Source organism: Caretta caretta, chromosome 8 (genome assembly GCF_965140235.1).
Source record: "Caretta caretta isolate rCarCar2 chromosome 8, rCarCar1.hap1, whole genome shotgun sequence".
Lineage (NCBI taxonomy): Eukaryota > Metazoa > Chordata > Testudines > Cheloniidae > Caretta > Caretta caretta.
Window position 1 is genome coordinate 55722508 of NC_134213.1, and position 16292 is coordinate 55738799.

The 16292-nt window shown below is 45.9% G+C and overlaps 1 protein-coding gene across 3 annotated transcripts in view; it reads right to left on the reverse strand.

The window, feature by feature from the left end:
- COLGALT2 (collagen beta(1-O)galactosyltransferase 2) overlaps positions 1–16292 on the reverse strand; it is an 87031-nt gene that overhangs the window by 21047 nt on the left and 49692 nt on the right. For 2 of the 3 annotated variants that reach the window (XM_048862000.2, XM_048862001.2), the window contains 4 exons: positions 13860–13970; positions 8192–8309; positions 7088–7222; positions 2055–2259 (listed from right to left, as the gene is read on the reverse strand). In XM_048862000.2, the coding sequence (XP_048717957.2) occupies positions 2055–2259; positions 7088–7222; positions 8192–8309; positions 13860–13970 (569 nt within the window). The remainder of the gene's footprint in view (positions 1–2054; positions 2260–7087; positions 7223–8191; positions 8310–13859; positions 13971–16292) is intronic. The other variant, XM_048862002.2, reaches the window with a different exon arrangement.

Here is a 16292-nt window from a genome sequence, read left to right on the forward strand (position 1 = left end):
TCCATTGCAAGCTCAGAGACTGTGTTGCAGCCCTGCTTATAGCACACCCTGATGGCTAGGACCTGAGGGCCAGGCTCAGCCCTGGCATTAGCAGTTAACTTTGATGGGAATTTGCAGAGCTGAATTTGATCCTGTATGTGGATGTAGAAACTGTGTGGGGTCAACCATGTTACAACCTACATACAAACTTGAAAAGAACATTGCAGTGAAACTTGGCTGAGATTCAAGTTCCTGTGAATCCTGAAATTGTGTAGATTTTGTGCAATTTGAGGTTGCAGAACAAAAAGCTCAGACAGCTCTAATTATTTTCACTGATTAAATGCAGAGCCACCTGCGTTGCTGCACTTCCAGTGTTCTGACACCTCAGGAGATTTAAAAACAAGTGCTTGTTCTGTTTCATTGTGGGAGCCAGGATGTAAGGTCCCAATACAGAGCTTTTTGGGGATGTGGAGCAAAATCTGAAACTGCGGCCTCCCACCGTTCCATAAACACTGAAGATAGGCCCAGGGGTGGTAGGGTTGGCGAGTGAGCCCACCCTGCAGTGGCAGCTCTCATCCTGTGGGGCTTGGCCCAGTTCCTCACTCCTGGGACACGGGAGTGCAGTGGTGCTCAGATTTGGCCTGGCCACCCCCTGTCATGATGGATGGGTTGCTGGGCCAAACCTGAATGATGCTGCAACCTTGTGCACCAGGTTGCAATGCCAGTCACTCAGATTTGGCCCAGCTGTCCTTCTATCATGACAGAGGGAGGGCCGAATCAAATCTGAATGATCCTGCAACCCCATGCACCAGGTTGCAACACCACACAGTTTGCAGGTCCGCTGGAGTTCCTTGGGCAAACTGCCCCCCTCCAGGCGGCCTTGTTACAGATGCACACAGGGAAAACCTGTCAGTGGGGGGAGCCTCCCATACCCAATGGCTTAGAGACATATTAGAGAAGAGCTCTGTCAGTTACTCAACTCAGCACTTCTAACAGGAAGGAGAGAGTCAAGCAATAAGGCCATTTCGAGGATTCCTCCAAATATAATCTCAGGGAGGAGACAAGTGATGCCCAGGGACTGAATTTTCATTTGGTGACCAGACATTTGGCAGTACAAATCCTAGTGACTTTAACCGAGATCATGCACACAGAGCACTGTAAATCTCCACGTGACAAACATACTAATCATGCTTGGTACTTACATAGCAACATCCACCTAAGGATCTCAGTGTGCTTCCCATTCTCAAAGCACTAATTAATAGTCACAACTTCCTTGTGAAGTAGGTCATACTGGTATTATTAAAGGTGGGTGAATGAATGGGTTGGTCCGTTGGTATTTTTTTGGTTGTCCATGATCCCCAAGCAGCTTGTGGTCTCCTTGGATTTATCTGTGATTTGAAATTACTCAGGGAATCATGTCAACAGATAACCCTTGCCCCATCAACCATGAATGAGCTGTTCATTGACCATAGTTTGTTACCTCTGATAGGACACTTAGGTCACATGGTACCATTTCTGGTACCTGATTGGAGCTGAAATAGGACAGAGAAGAGGCTTGGTGCCTGGGAAAGAACTGGTGGTGAGGAAAGCACAAGAAGAGGAGAAGGAGCATGAAGGGGAGAAGATAGAGCTGAGGCCCACTGGCAGCATAGGGCAGGCTTGGACAGCTGCTGCCCCTGGCCATACTTGTTCTGTGGATTAAGGTCTCTGAAGCTGTCAGTACAGTTTCATACAGGAAAGTTAAAGGGATGGGATAAGGGAGAAGAGGGGAGACAGTGGTCACTAGAATAAAAGACTTCAGGCCATTCAGAAGCAGCCTTAAAGTTAGTCACAGTCAGGCACAGCTGTGTGACAACCAAGAGTCCAGAGAGGAGACTCCCAATTTAAAAAAGGTTTCTGAGAAATACAATTGCAGAAAAACACATTGACCAAATGTTACTAAAGTCTGCTGCATTTTAGGGATGTAAGTGAGGGTAGAATTCAACCCACTGCCTTTAAGTATTAACCTCTGAACTGAAGAGAATCTGCACATCTCCACCGATCAGCCTTCCCAGCCTGTGAGCTCACCAACATACCTGCCTGGCGGCTTGAGAAGGCAAAGACAATGATGTCATCAAAGGTCCAGGTGTAGTCCTGGTGTGGGGGGTAAAACATCAGCTTGTCTGAGGCCTCTTTCCTCAGGTCAATGAGGAATGTGGAATGAACCATCGGAACAGCAAAACAGCCCAACCTCTTCCATTCCCTGATCAGGGAGTAATCCGGTGTCTTTCTGTAATAGCCCTGAAATGCGAAGAGCCAGCACTTTATTACCATGAGACATTTCAAATGACTAGCCCACTGACTCTTTTCAAGAGAGCCTGACCAGTGCCAAAATCCCAGGTCCTCTCATTCCCAATCTTTGGGGCTGTTTGACATCTGCACTTGGAACTGAATTTCCCAAATTGCTCCACTCTTTCTAATGGGCTGACCCAAACCCCTGGATACAAGTACCCCCAAACCTTACAGCATGAACCCATCTTCCCTTTTCAGCAGCTAACGTAGACCTGAGCTGTACCACCACAAAACTCCTGGGCGGAAAAGCTTCGAAGCCAGCCTGGCCAGATATTACTCCCTGACTCTCTAAAACCTACATTTGCACACACATCTCCAAGACTAATTCTGCAAAGTGCTGAGCACCCTCAACTTCCACTGAAGTCAATGGGAGAAGAGGATACTAAGCAGCTCACAGTATCAGGCCCTTCCCCTTTTACGGCAATCCCCTTAAAAATCAAATCCCCTTTCTGTTGCAGAGCTGTCAGACAGACACAACGCTGGTCTTGATACTGCATCCATTGAAGTCTATGGGAATTTTCCCATTGTCTCAATAGCAACTAGAACAGGCTTTTTGTCACAATGAGACAGATTCCTCCCACTAGAAACTGGGTGTGTTCAATTTGTCTTCTTCCTGCATCTCTGGGCTAGCTGTACCAGAGGGTGGATTCACCCCGGGGCAGAACAGCTTTCATGTCCACTTGGAATTCCAGGGGGCTTCACCAAAGGAGTTTGCCTAGGAAAGGTGCTTGATTAGCATATTACTGTGTTCCCCTCCCAGGTGGACCTTCCATCATTGTGGGCTCACAACCTGGGTTGTGGTGGCTTAAATCTGGCCTTTGCCTGTGTAATGCTACTAACACAATCAGTGATGGAAATAACGACCTAATACTCAGGCTGAGGCAGTCCTAATACATTGATCAGATGGCTGAACAATGACAAGGACTGGTGTGGATCCATAGCAAATTCTGATCTTCTTAAAATAAAATAATAATCATAAAATAAAACAACAACAACCCTAATTCCTGAATGTTCCACAAGTATCCCAGCAACAGACGGAAGTTGAGCAAACATCTTACAGTGCCTTTTCTCTCGCTCTGCATATAAGTCGTGCATCATCAGGAAAGGCTCCAGCTGTCAGTTTTGCTGCCAAATAACAGTTATTTTCCTGACAAGTTAGATGTTGTGCTCTGCACTTGTTGCTGCTGCACCCTGCTTTTCAATATTTGTTCTAGCTGCTATTCCTGCACTAGTCCCCAGAAGAAAACGGACCAGAAGGAGTGTGAAACCGTTCGGCTAGAAGTGCAAAAACTAGGAGTGGCCAGGAAAAAAAAAGTGGATGTTTTGTTTTCACTCTAACCATTATTTACCAGGAAGTCTGTAGATCATATTTTCATCTTGTTTTTCTTTTCTTTACTGTCTTTTCGCAGCTAACATCAATAATGATGGAAAACTGGAAACTTGTTGTCAGAGTTGTAGCATTCCGTGCCAAATCCTCTGCTTGTAGAAACTGGCTGTGATCTATTAAAGTCAACCGAGCAATGCTGATATCAGCTGTGAATCTGATCCCTTCTTTCCGAAGGCTTAAAGGGATGCTACCACCAGCATTCTCATGCATTTTTAAACTTTCTTTATCCATACGTTTACTAATAACAATTCCTAATAGCAAACTCAAGAATTGAAGAAGTTTAGGATGCTATCCTGCAATTTTTTACTTACATCAGTAGTCTTTAGTCTGGCCTGTCACTGGGAGAATAAGGAGTTGCCAGATTGGCCACAGAGTAAGGAAGAGCAGGAAGTTCTTTCTACACTTCTTTTCCCTATAGCACCAATAAAATTAATAATGAATTTCTGGATGGCTCTTCAAAATATTAAAACGAAGAGTTGGGTAAGGGCAGGAGTATAGAATTGGAGATATTTATATGTATGAGTCAGAGCAATTAAAGAACCTGAAATTAAATGATCTTCTCTGGATCTGAAGATGTTTCTGTTTAATTAATCCTCTTGCAAAACTCATTTACAGACAAGGAGACATTTATCAACTTTGGAATCTCTCAATCTCCTTATGGCCCTAAAAATATAATAATTTCTAGAGTGTGCAATATTTTTGTTAGTAATATATACCAAAGTATAGATAGGGAATAAATTATTAGGAGTGCCGTGAACAGAACAGGGCTTGATTCTCCTCTCTAAATCAGTTACTGGAATACGGCACTGTATAAATCTGGTCGAAGCGCAAGCAGACATGCTCACACAATGGAGTAGTGTATGGAGAAGAGTACATTCTTAATTGATTTGTGCCAGAATACTGGAAAACCCAGCCTAAAATTATGTATCCGTGGTATTTAACTTCATCCAGATTACACAGAACACAAGGAATCACCTCCCATAGACATCAGTGCAGCTGCGGGTGTACTGGTGTTTTCTTACGTACTTGGTGGGATTGGGCCATTACACAGCATTTTTTGGTTACAAACAACCTCACCCATAAAACATGATCAGTCTTCTCAGGATTTCGCCTTTTCTATATCCAGGCTATACGCCACTTTGTTCACTGCTGTCGTTTGATGATAACACAAAACCAGCCCCTCAAAATGTTGATGACATTGAACACTGTAACATCCGCTTGGGGTCAGCACCAAGAACCCCAGGGAGCAGCAGCCAAGTTCTCTGACGTCTACAATAATGGATGGCCGCTGAGTTAACTCTGCTCTTATCTCTCTATTTCCTTCCTTCATATCAGCCCCACCTGTCTCCGCAGGCCTTCATGCTCCTGGCTGATTAATGAGAACTCTTCCCCGCCCCGCCCCCACCTCCTCCCCCACCACACACACCTGCTTATTGTTCCTCTGAGATCCCAGCCCTTCAGGAGTATTCAAAGAGCCACCTAGTCCCACATGGATAAAAATCCTCATAATCCCCAAGCACATCCCCACCCACCCCAATTGTCCTCTGCCTGCCATGCCAAGACTCTAATGACTTTTGCAGCTGGTTGACCCCATGCTGCTCCCCACCATGAAGCAGGAGAGCAGGACCCAGCAACAGAAGGAGGTGGGGCAAGGCTCAGAGGCAGAGGAAGGAGGAAAGATTCCAAGCCAGAGAGAGTCAGAACAGCACTAGCTCAGGAAAGGATTCCCTAAAAGCTTTCCCTCCCCCATTTATTCCAAGGATCCTGAAAAACTGACTGACACGTCCCCTGATTTACCTCCGGGGTCTCCTACCATAATGAGGTTTGCAACTCTGCCCCTGAGGAAGGAGCAAGCTTAGGTGGCTGTCTAATGCTCAAATCAGCCTGATTTGAATCTGAGGTGGAGCAGCATCCCTTCAGAATAGAGAGCAGCCTGCACTGCTAGGCAACTCAGGAGGACAGCAAAATTGATGTGGGCCCCACAGCATCACAGGCAAATGTGGGGTGAGTGAAGCCCTGTTGTAATAACTCGGCCAAATGGGGTGTGAGCAGAGCCCTATTGTAATAACAAGGCCTCCAAATTTATCCTAATAGTGAGTTTACTGTCAAAAGGATGCAAAAGTTCTTAAGACAGCACAACAACCTATAATAACAAAGGTTATGGGAAAATGTATGAAAACCAGAGAGAGAGAGAGACTGAATTAGTCCAGACAAAAAGGGCCTTCTCATATGGTTTACAGACTGTTGTTAAAATCATGCTCGGTAGAAACAAGAAATCAATGAACCAAAATTGGCATGTCAGAAACTAGGCCTAATTGGTGGACAAAATAATGAGGAGATGGACTATTCCACCTGTCACTCCCTTTTTGGGTCTTTAAAGAAAGAGACTTTGGTGGGGAGAATACGGAAGAAGAGATGGCAGCTACTGGAGCGAGCTTCACCATCATAGCTGACAACCCCCCCGTTTCCCAGGTCCCTGTGTCTCCATCACTTTGATCCTGAGATGTCCTGACCAGACCAAATTAAAGAGAGAGGGAGCCAGATAACATCACCACTTTTACCAGCTCCAGCAGAACCCTAGAGACCACCTGGGATGAAATGGGATTGGACTGCAGCAGCAACAGCAGCAGAATCTCCATCCCCGCTCAACTGCCTTCTTCTTTTTTCCCCAAAAGGCCAGTTATCGCCATCTCTGATACCATCTAAGGCAGTGGTGGGCAACCTGCGGCCCATCAGGGTAATCTGCTGGCAGGCCGTCAGACCGTTTGTTTACATTTGCATGGCCACCTGCAGCTCCCAGTGGCCACGGTTCAGCATTCCCAGCCAATGGGAGCTGCAGGAAGCAGCACGGGCTGCAGGGACATGCTGGTCGCCACTTCTCACAGCTCCCATTGACCGCGAACAGCGAACTGTGGCCACTGGGAGCTGCAGGCGGCCGTGCAAATGTAAACAAACTGTCTTGCGGCCCACCAGCAGATTACGCTGTGCAGTCCGTGGGCCGCAGGTTGCCCACCACTGATCTAAGAGATGGTCAAACAAGAGGGGTTTACTTCTAAAACTCTCTCCAGCTCAAGAGAAAGGGAACAAGGGTTGTTGTTAAAATGAAAGCCTCACTTAACACTTTACATTTCAAATGCTTTAACTGTTTTTCCTTCTTTTTTGTATTTTTAATAAACAGTTAAAAAGATTTTAATGGTGTGTTTGCCATGGTGGCTGAGATCACTGTAGACCAAACACCAAATCTTGTTTAATGCTGGACAGTAACTGGGTTATGTTTACATCTTTGGGCCCCTATATTCCACCTAAATTAATACAACACTCCAGAGAAAGCTCACACATGCGGCAGCCCCCTCGACACTGTTCACTAACCCCACGGAAGACGTGACTTGCCTGAGGGGAGATGCCACACCAGAAATTAGAATAGAGAGAGCGAGACTCCAGCATTGGTGCCACCACGGTCTTGTTCTCTGCTATCATCAGGTTCAGGGTCTCTGGATTGGTGAGCAAGTTATCTGCGTCTACAAACTAGAGAAGGAAAAGGAAGAAAGGACTTTTTCAACACCAGATAAAGTAATAAACTTTTACAATGTCCCTTCCTAGGGGAGGCAGTAGTTGAATGGCTCGCGAGATTAGCAATGGGCTAGGGACACTTTTGCCTTTAAGTCACTGGTCTGAATCCAACCTAGGTTGACAGTAACTGTAAGTTGTTACCATCTCATGGCTACTGAGAGCCCGTGTGAAAGGAGTTGATGGGCTCAGTCTATTTCCCAGTGGACAAGCATCCACTATAAAAATACCACATCCAGCAGTGGCACTAATTAGCAGCTTCTGTGGAAAGGCCACTAAATGGGAAGAGAGACTGAACTTGCTTCTTCCCCTAAAGGAGACCATGGGGGAGGCTTGCACTGCCAACGCCCACGCTGGATGTTATGTGCTATGTGGAGAGATAGCAGCAGTGGTTCCTGAGACCAGACACACCCCACCCACTTGGAGTCTGATACAGCAAGACTGTTGATCACTGCTGTAAAGTGGCTCGGATCCCACCCTTCCATGCTGTTCTGCCAAACTTCTTTCTGGTGTCACCAAACTTCACTGATAGCCAGCAGGATTCTAAAAAAGGCACCCAGCACCAGCAGGACTACATTCCCCGGCAAACATAGTCCGGTTTCTGTGGGTGGATCCTTGGGCCCATGCCGAGCCCCATTATACTCAGCGGGGCTCTGCACATAGATCTAATTGCAGTACTGGGGCCTCATACACAGTCTGTTGCTGATCAGATCAGCTGATGCCACAGGTGTTTTTCAAGCCGAATTCAGAGCAAACAAAGAGCTCTTCTTTTAGAAGGGAGGAACTTTTGGCAGCCATTTGGGGGACTCATCAGAGTTCAGAGATGGTTTGTTTCTGCCCACTTCCCCCACTCCGAGCATGGCTGCAGAATGACTGCCTGAAAATGTTCTGCCCAACTGTAGTTAATAAACCAAACCTCTGTTTTACCATGATGTAGTCTGACCACTTTTCTCTTGCAGTTCGCAGAGCTGCCTGCCTGAGTTTCATCACATGGGTAAACCTGGAGCTCGGCCAGTGTTTTGGCCCAATTTCATCGGGGTAAGACCTATGAAAGAAAAACAGTTACTGTCTCCGGGTCTCGTCCATGCTGCAGCACCCCTGGTCATTACATTGCCCTTCTAACTTCAGCATAAAAGGAAAACAGACAGTCACCTCAACTGACCCAGGCGGTAGGAGACCAGAAATAAAAAGGCAGGTTCTGAGGAAAAGCGATTCCAAGTTTATTCCTGGAGTTTGTACACAAGGCTGTAAAGAACACACTGTGCTACAGGGTTTCCTGCCTCACACATGGCTATGGTGAAAAAGGGGTGATGTCAAAAACAGCTTCTCATTCAGTAGGCCAGATGCTCTGCTGGTGTAAACCAGTGTCATTCCACTGAAGTCAGTGCAATGATGTTGATTTATACCAGCTGAGGATCTGACCTCATATAGCTACTCCCTGCTAGATATTAAGAGTCACATCTGTTCACATTACTCCCCTACACCCAGCAGAACCAACACAGCTCATGGAGAGCGATCTGGATTCTTTCGTGGCTTGTACCTCATTAGCCATTGTTACCTAAGGCCCCATCCCAACAAACTAACCCTTAACACTGAACTTAATGGGACTAATTTTGTGAGTCAAGTTACACATATGCATAATTGTTCTGAGGCTTGGAGTTTGTGTTCTGATAGCAGAATCTTCCTTACTGATGAGGATATGGGAGAAAGAAAGAAACCCAGGGCCAGATTCTCAGCTAATATAAACAGATCAGACTCCATGATCTCAACAGAGCTGTGCTAATTTACAACAGTTGAGGAACTGGGTCTGAAAAATTCATATTCACTAAAAAGCAAACTTTTTTTAAAATACCTAAAGGAGGAAGTTTCCAAGATTAAAATTTAAGAAGGCCAGCTGAAAGAGGATTGTTACTGAAAATTAAGCAAACACTGCCCTGCTGGATTTGGAAGACAAACACCAGAGCACTATGTTGGGGAATAAGATCCTGAATGAGAAAGTGATTGCATACAAATGTGAATTTGGTGTCCTTGTAAATGCAAAAAAGTAAAAAAAAAGACAGCACAAAGGATGGAAATTAAATTAGATTTTTAAAAATCCTCTCACTTTCATAATCTGAAATCTTGTTAATAGGTGAAGATTGTTATTCTTTAATATGGATGTTAAAAAAGGTAGGACAAAAAGTAAAGACAAGTAGTAATGGGTTTAATCAGCAGCAAGGGAGATTTAGGTTAGATGTTAGGAAAAACTTTTTAACTCTAAGGTTAGTTAAGCTCTGGAATAGGTTTCTAAGAGAGACTGTAGAATCCCCATCATTGGAGGCTTTTAAAAACATGTTGGCCAAACACCTGTCAAGGATGGTCTGTGTTTATGTGTTTGTGCCTCAGTGCAGGGGCTTGGACCAGATGACCTCTCGAGGTCCCTTCCTGCACTACATTTCTATGATCTTTTTTAAACTCAACAGTGTCCCTTTAAGTACCAACTTAAGTACTATGACGGAGAATGGTTTAGAAGAGTCATCTGAGGGAAGGCACCGGAAGGAAACTCCATCGACTGGAAGGCATGGAATGCATTGTCCTAGGGATGGGGGTTCCACGACCACCACTCCCAAGAGGAGGAGACGGGCGGTGGTGATCAGGGGTTCCCTCCTAAGAGGGACAGAGTCATCCATCTGCCATCCAGACTGGGAAACTCGAGAAGTGTGCTGCTCACCTGGAGCTAGAATTCAGGATTTGACGGAATGTCTGCCAAGACTAATCAAGCCCTTGGACCACTACCCCTTCCTACTCCTCCATCTGGGCATCAATGATACTGCCAAGAATGACCTTGAGCGGGTCACAGCAGACTACATGGCTCTGGGAAGAAGGATAAAGGAGTTTGAGGCGCAAGTCGTGTTCTCGTCCATCCTCCCTGTTGAAGAAAAAGGCCCAGGTAGGGACCATCGAATAGTGGAAGTAAATGCGTGGTTACACAGGTGGTGTAGGAGAGAGGGCTTTGCTTCAACCATGGGATATTGTTCCAGGAAAAAGGATTGCTAGGAAGAGATGGAATCCACCTAACAAAGAGAGGGAAGAGCATCTTCGCAGGCAGGCTTGCTAATTTAGTGAGGAGGACTTTAAATTAGGTTCACCAGGAGATGGTGACTTAAGCCCGGAGGTAAGTGGGGAAGTGGGACACTGGGAGGAAACACAAGTATAAGGGTGAAACCAGGGAGGCCTCCGGATTTATACTGAGAAAGTTGGGCAATCGGCTGGTTATCTTAGGTGCCTGTACATGAACACAAGAGGCCTGGGAAAGAAGCAGGAAGAATTGGAAGTCCTGGCACAGTCAAGGAACTATGATGTGATTGGAATAACAGACCTGGTGGGGTAACTCACATGACTGGAGCACTGTCATGGATGCATATAAACTGTTCAGGAAGGACAGGTGGGGGAGAAAAGATGGAGGAGTTTCGCTGTATGTAAGGGAGCAGTATGATTGCTCAGAACTCCAGTATGAAACTGGAGAAAAGCCTGTTAAAAGTCTTTGAGTTAAGTTTAGAAGCGAGAGCAACAAGGGTGATGTCGTGGTGGGCATCTGGTATAGACCAGCAGACCAGGAGGATGAAGTAGACGAGGCTTTCTTCAGACAACTAACAGAAGTTTCCAAATCACATGGGAGACTTCAATCACACTGACATCTGCTGGGAGAGCAATACAGCAGTGCACAGACAATCCAGGAAGTTTTTGGAGAGTGTTGGGGACAACTTCCTGGTGCAAGTGCTGGAGGAACCAACTAGGGGCTGGGCTCCTCTTGACCTGCTGCTCACAAACAGGGAAGAACGGGTAGGGGAAGTAGAATTGGGTAACACCCTGGGCAGCGGTGACCAAGAGATGGTCAAGTTCAGGATCCTGACAAAAGGAAGAAAGGAGAGCAGCAGAATACAGACCCTGGACATCAGAAAAGCAGATTTTGTCTCCCTCAGGGAACTGATGGCCAGGATCCCTGGGAGGCTAATATGAGGGGGAAAGGAGTCCAGGAGAGCTGGCTGTATTTTAAAGAAGCCTTATTGAGGGCGGAGGAACAAACCATCCCAATGTGCAGAAAGAATAGCAAATATGGCAGGTGACCAGCTTGGCTTAACATAGAAATCTTTGGTGAGCTTAAACACAAAAAAGAAGCCTACAAGAAGTGAAAACTTGGACAGATGACTAGGGAGGAGTATAAAAATATTGCTCAAGCATGCAGGGGCATAATCAGGAAGGCCAAAGCACAATTGGAGTTGCAGTTAGCAAGAGATGTGAAGGGTAACAAGAAGGGTTTCTACAGTTATGTTAGCAACAAGAAGGTGGTCAGGGAAAGTGTGGAACCCTTACTGAATGGGGGAAGCAACCTAGTGACAGATGATGTGGAAAAAGCTAAGGTGTTTTTTTTGCCTCGGTCTTCACAGACAAGGTCAGTTCCCAGGCTGCAGCACTGGGCAGCACAGTGTGGGGAGGAGGTCAGCAGCCCTCAGTGGTGAAAGAACAGGTGAAGGACTATTTAGAAAAGCTGGACATGCACAAGTCCATGGGTCTGGATCTAATGCATCTGAGGGTGCTGAGGGAGTTGGCTGATGCGATTGCAGAGCCATTGGCCATTATCTTTGAAAACTCATGGCAATCAGGGGAGGTCCCGGATAACTGGAAAAAGGCTAATGTAGTGCCCATCTTTAAAAAAGGGAAGAAGGAGAATCCGGGGGAACTACAGACTGGTCAGCCTCACCCCGGTCCCTGGAAAAATCATGGAGCAGGTCCTCAAGGAATCCATTTTGAAGCACTTGGAGGAGAGGAAGGTGATTAGGAACAGTCAACATGGATTCACCAAGGGCAAGTCATGCCTGACCAACCTGATTGCCTTCTATGATGAGAATATGGGGAAATGGCTCTGTGAATATGGGGAAAGCGGTGGATGTGATACATCTTGAATTAAGCAAAGCTTTCGATATGGTCTCTCACAGTATTCTTGCCAGCAAGTTAAAAAAGTATGGATTGGATGAGTGAACTATAAGGCGGATAGAAAGCTGGCTAGATCATCGAGCTCAACGGATAGTGATCAATGGCTCGATGTCTAGTTGGCAGCCAGTATCAAGCGGAGTGCCCTAGGGGTTGGTCCTGAGGCCGGTTTTGTTCAACATCTTCATTAATGACCTGGATGTGGGGATGGATTGCACCCTCAGCAAGTTCACAGATGAAACTAAGCTTGCGGGAGAGGTAGATATGCTGGAGGGTAGGGATAGAGTCCAGAGTGACCTATACAAATTGGAGAATTGGGCCAAAAGAAATCTGATGAGGTTCAACAAGGACAAGTACAGAGTCCCACACTTAGGATGGAAGAATCCCATGCACTGCTACAGGCTGGGGACCAACTGGATAAGCAGCAGTTCTGCAGAAAAGGACCTAGGGGTTACAGTGGACGAGAAGCTGGATATGAGTCAGCAGTGTGCCCTTGTTGTCAAGAAGGCTAACAGCATATTGGGCTGCATTAGTAGGAGCATTGCCAGCAGATCGAGGGAAGTGATTATTCCCCTCTATTTGGCACTGGTGAGGCCACATCTGAAGTATTGTGTCCAGTTTTGGGCCCCCCACTACAGAAAGGATGCGGAGAAATTGGAGAGAGTCTAGCAGAGGGCAACCAAAATTATTAGAGGCCTGGGGCACATGATTTATGAGAAGAGGCTGAGAGAACTGGGCTTATTTAATCTGCAGAAAAGAAGAGTGTGTGTGTGGGGGGGGATTTGATAGCAGCCTTCAACTACCTGAAGGGGGGTTCCAAAGAGGATGGAGCTAGGCTGTTCAAAATGGTGGCAGAAGGCAGAACAAGAAGCAATGGTCTCAAGTTACAGTGGGGGACGTCTAGGTTGGATATTAGGAAAAACTGTTTCACTAGGAAGGTGGTGAAGCACTGGAATGGGTTACCTAGGGAGATAGTGGAATCTCCATCCTTGGTGGTTTTTAAGGCCTGGCTGGACAAAGCACTGGCTGGGATGATTTAATTGGGGTTGGTCCTGCTTTGAGCAGGGGGTTGGACTAGATGACCTCCTGAGGTCTCTCCCAACCCTAATCTTCTATAATTCTATGGTTCTATGATTCTACGGTTCTATGATTCTAAGTAAATGATAGTTTCCCTCAAGATATCCTTCCTGGGTCTTGCACTAATTCCCTGGATGGAAAAGTACTGAATATTGAAAGCCAGGAACAGAGTTTTGACCAGGGTTGGGGAGATGAAGCATGTTTCCCTGAGTCTCCTGGAAAATAAGGAACCAATCGTTAATTCATTGTACCTTTCACTGAGAATTTTTGGATGTGCAAGGAAGGCAGGCTCAGATGGGAAATGGCTGAATAGAACTGCTTTCTGCTGATAGGTCCCCATCAGCCAAAGTCCTTAACTTTAAACACATGAGTATTCCCCCTGAAGTTAAAGATGTGCTGAAGTGCTTTGCTGAGACAGGCCCTTAAAGAATCTGAACGTAAATCCTGCAACAATCATTTGTTTAAACCACCATTGGTTTAAAGATTTCTATAATCTTGATATTGAAACCCCCAAACCATTCAGGAAACCACTGGCCATGATACTCACTGAGGCTCCTCCATAGGCCTCCACTCCACATAGTGATACAGTTTTTGCACATTCTTCAGCCACTCTCTGAGCATCTCTGTGGTGTTATCAACGTTATGGTCAGTGGCTGCCCTGAAGAAATAAGGGCACAAAGAATCCCATTAACGTAGCATCTGAATAGCAGGCACAGGCTGGACAGGGTAAGACCAAATTCTTTCTTGACAAAGAAATGCCCTCAAATGGGTGGACATACATTGTGTATAAATAGTAAAGTGCACCTGTATGTTGGCTGGCACCCCCGTAACTTTCCTCCTGCCCTAACCCAGGACACATTAGGCCTGCCAGGAGCTCATATAATCTGCATTGGGAGTGTATGTATAGTTCCAAATCCTGGCAAGAGACATACACACAAATCCATGCAACCATCCCTTAGGATTTCCCTCGTGGGATTGTGTCTCTGCAGCACCTGTCCGGGTATGTCTACCCTGCAATTAAAAACTGACAGCTGGCCCAGGCTAAAGGCTCAGACTCCGCAGCTGTTTAATTGCAGTGTAGACATTAGGGCTCAGGCTGGAGCCCTGGATCTAGGACCCTGTAAGGTGGGATGGTCCCAGAGCTCAGGAGTCCATAGGAGAAGGCCAGCGGCTTCTTCAACTGTTTCTGCCACCAACTTTTCTGAGGTTGCATGTGTGCTCCCATGTTGCAAGAATCAGGTATAAAAAACCCCCCAACTGGAATCAGATCTCAGCAGGGTGGATTCAGCCCTTCATGCTCCCTAAGATGAGCACCACTTCCCTATTACTCTATTTCCAAATGCAATTTGCTATGATTGGGTCCTTTGCAGGAAACCTTACAGACTGGAGTCCTGACAGATTCACAGTAACATTAAGGATCCCACAGCACTTTTCCTAAGAGCTGGGATTTGCCCACTGGCATTGGACAAAATATTCCCTATCCTCACAGCCATGCAGCGTGCTGAGCACTACCGTGGTCCCAGAGGCAGACACATTTCAGTGGCACTGTACTGGGTAGATTCTCAGTTGTGTAATTTAGCATAGCTCCATGGACTTCACCCTGTTGAAACTTCTAAGGATCTGTGCCCTCCATATTTAATTTGTGCAGCTCTTTGAGATCTTTCAGGACAAGGTCTTAGGTATTTTTTCTTACAATATTATATGATCTTATGAGACATAAACAGGGTCTTATTCTCCTCTTGTTTACACTGGTTCCATACCAGTGAAGCTTTTGTCTCCAGCGGATTTACCTGGTTTGAGTGAGAGGAAAATCAAGGATACAGACTTCTGTAATTATTGCTAAATAAGCTGGAAAAGAATTAAATAGCCTCAGGACAGCATTATTTATTTATGGGACATTTATGGAAAGAAAGAAAGAAAGAAAGAAAGAAAGAAAGAAAGTGAATTAGCCCAGTGCCAGTCCTAGGAGTCTTATTGGTGCTCCTGGTTGCCCACAATGAATATAAAAAGCCATGGCCTGTAACAGAAGAAAGTAGTGGTTTTAGCCTGCTGCACCAATAAGTTCAAGGGTTGTCTAACATTTACAATCCACATTCCTAAAACATCAGGGCACTCTTTTTAGTGTCCCTGCATTAGCAATCATTTGTGTTGCAGTAGCACTTAGGAGCCCCAATCGTGGGACAGGACCTCATTGTACTAGGCACCGTATAGACATAGAACAAAAAGACATGCCTTCCCCAAAGAGCTTCCAAGTGTGCCTCCCATCATGTTTTACAAGGCCCTAGTTAATCATGATGACGGGGGAGGTTTTCAAGGGAGAGTTAGGCACATAACATGCTCAAGACAGGTTGGGTAGGTACCTAACTCCCCTTTGTGCCTTTGACAACATCCCCCAATTTTTCTATCCTGCTGATTACATGAAAAGGAGAAGGAGAGGGTTTGCTTGTAGTTTGGAGAGGGGAGTTGAAGCTCTGGCTCTGGTGTCGGGCCAGATCCTTTATTACTCTGGGGATGCTCTCTCATATTACGCCAATGCCGAGTGTGGACTCTTTCTCCACTCAGCCCTGAGAACTACACAACCCCAAAATGTCAGCATCACGGGGAGAGCAAAGTGAAGGAAGTAGTAGGAGATTGAGACAGTCATTAACAAAGGAAAAGCAATTTCCTTTAAAAATAATTAATACGAGGGAATGTTCCCTTTGCCAGATGTTGATCTACAGACATGAGGACTGTTCTTGGCGGTTGGAAAAGCAGCTCCCCCGGGAATGAATGCTGACTAGCTGAACAGACGTCCTTTTGGGTTAAGCAGACAGACACATAGGCTGTTTTTTACAGAGTTACAGCAACTCTCCCATTAGCAGCTAGTTCACACTTATATCAATAGTTCCTCCTTGCTTGTTCCAGTCCAAGCATGGAGACAGAAGTCTGATCATACTGTCTGTTAGTGTAGAGATGCAACTGCAGGAGCCTATGGAATTCT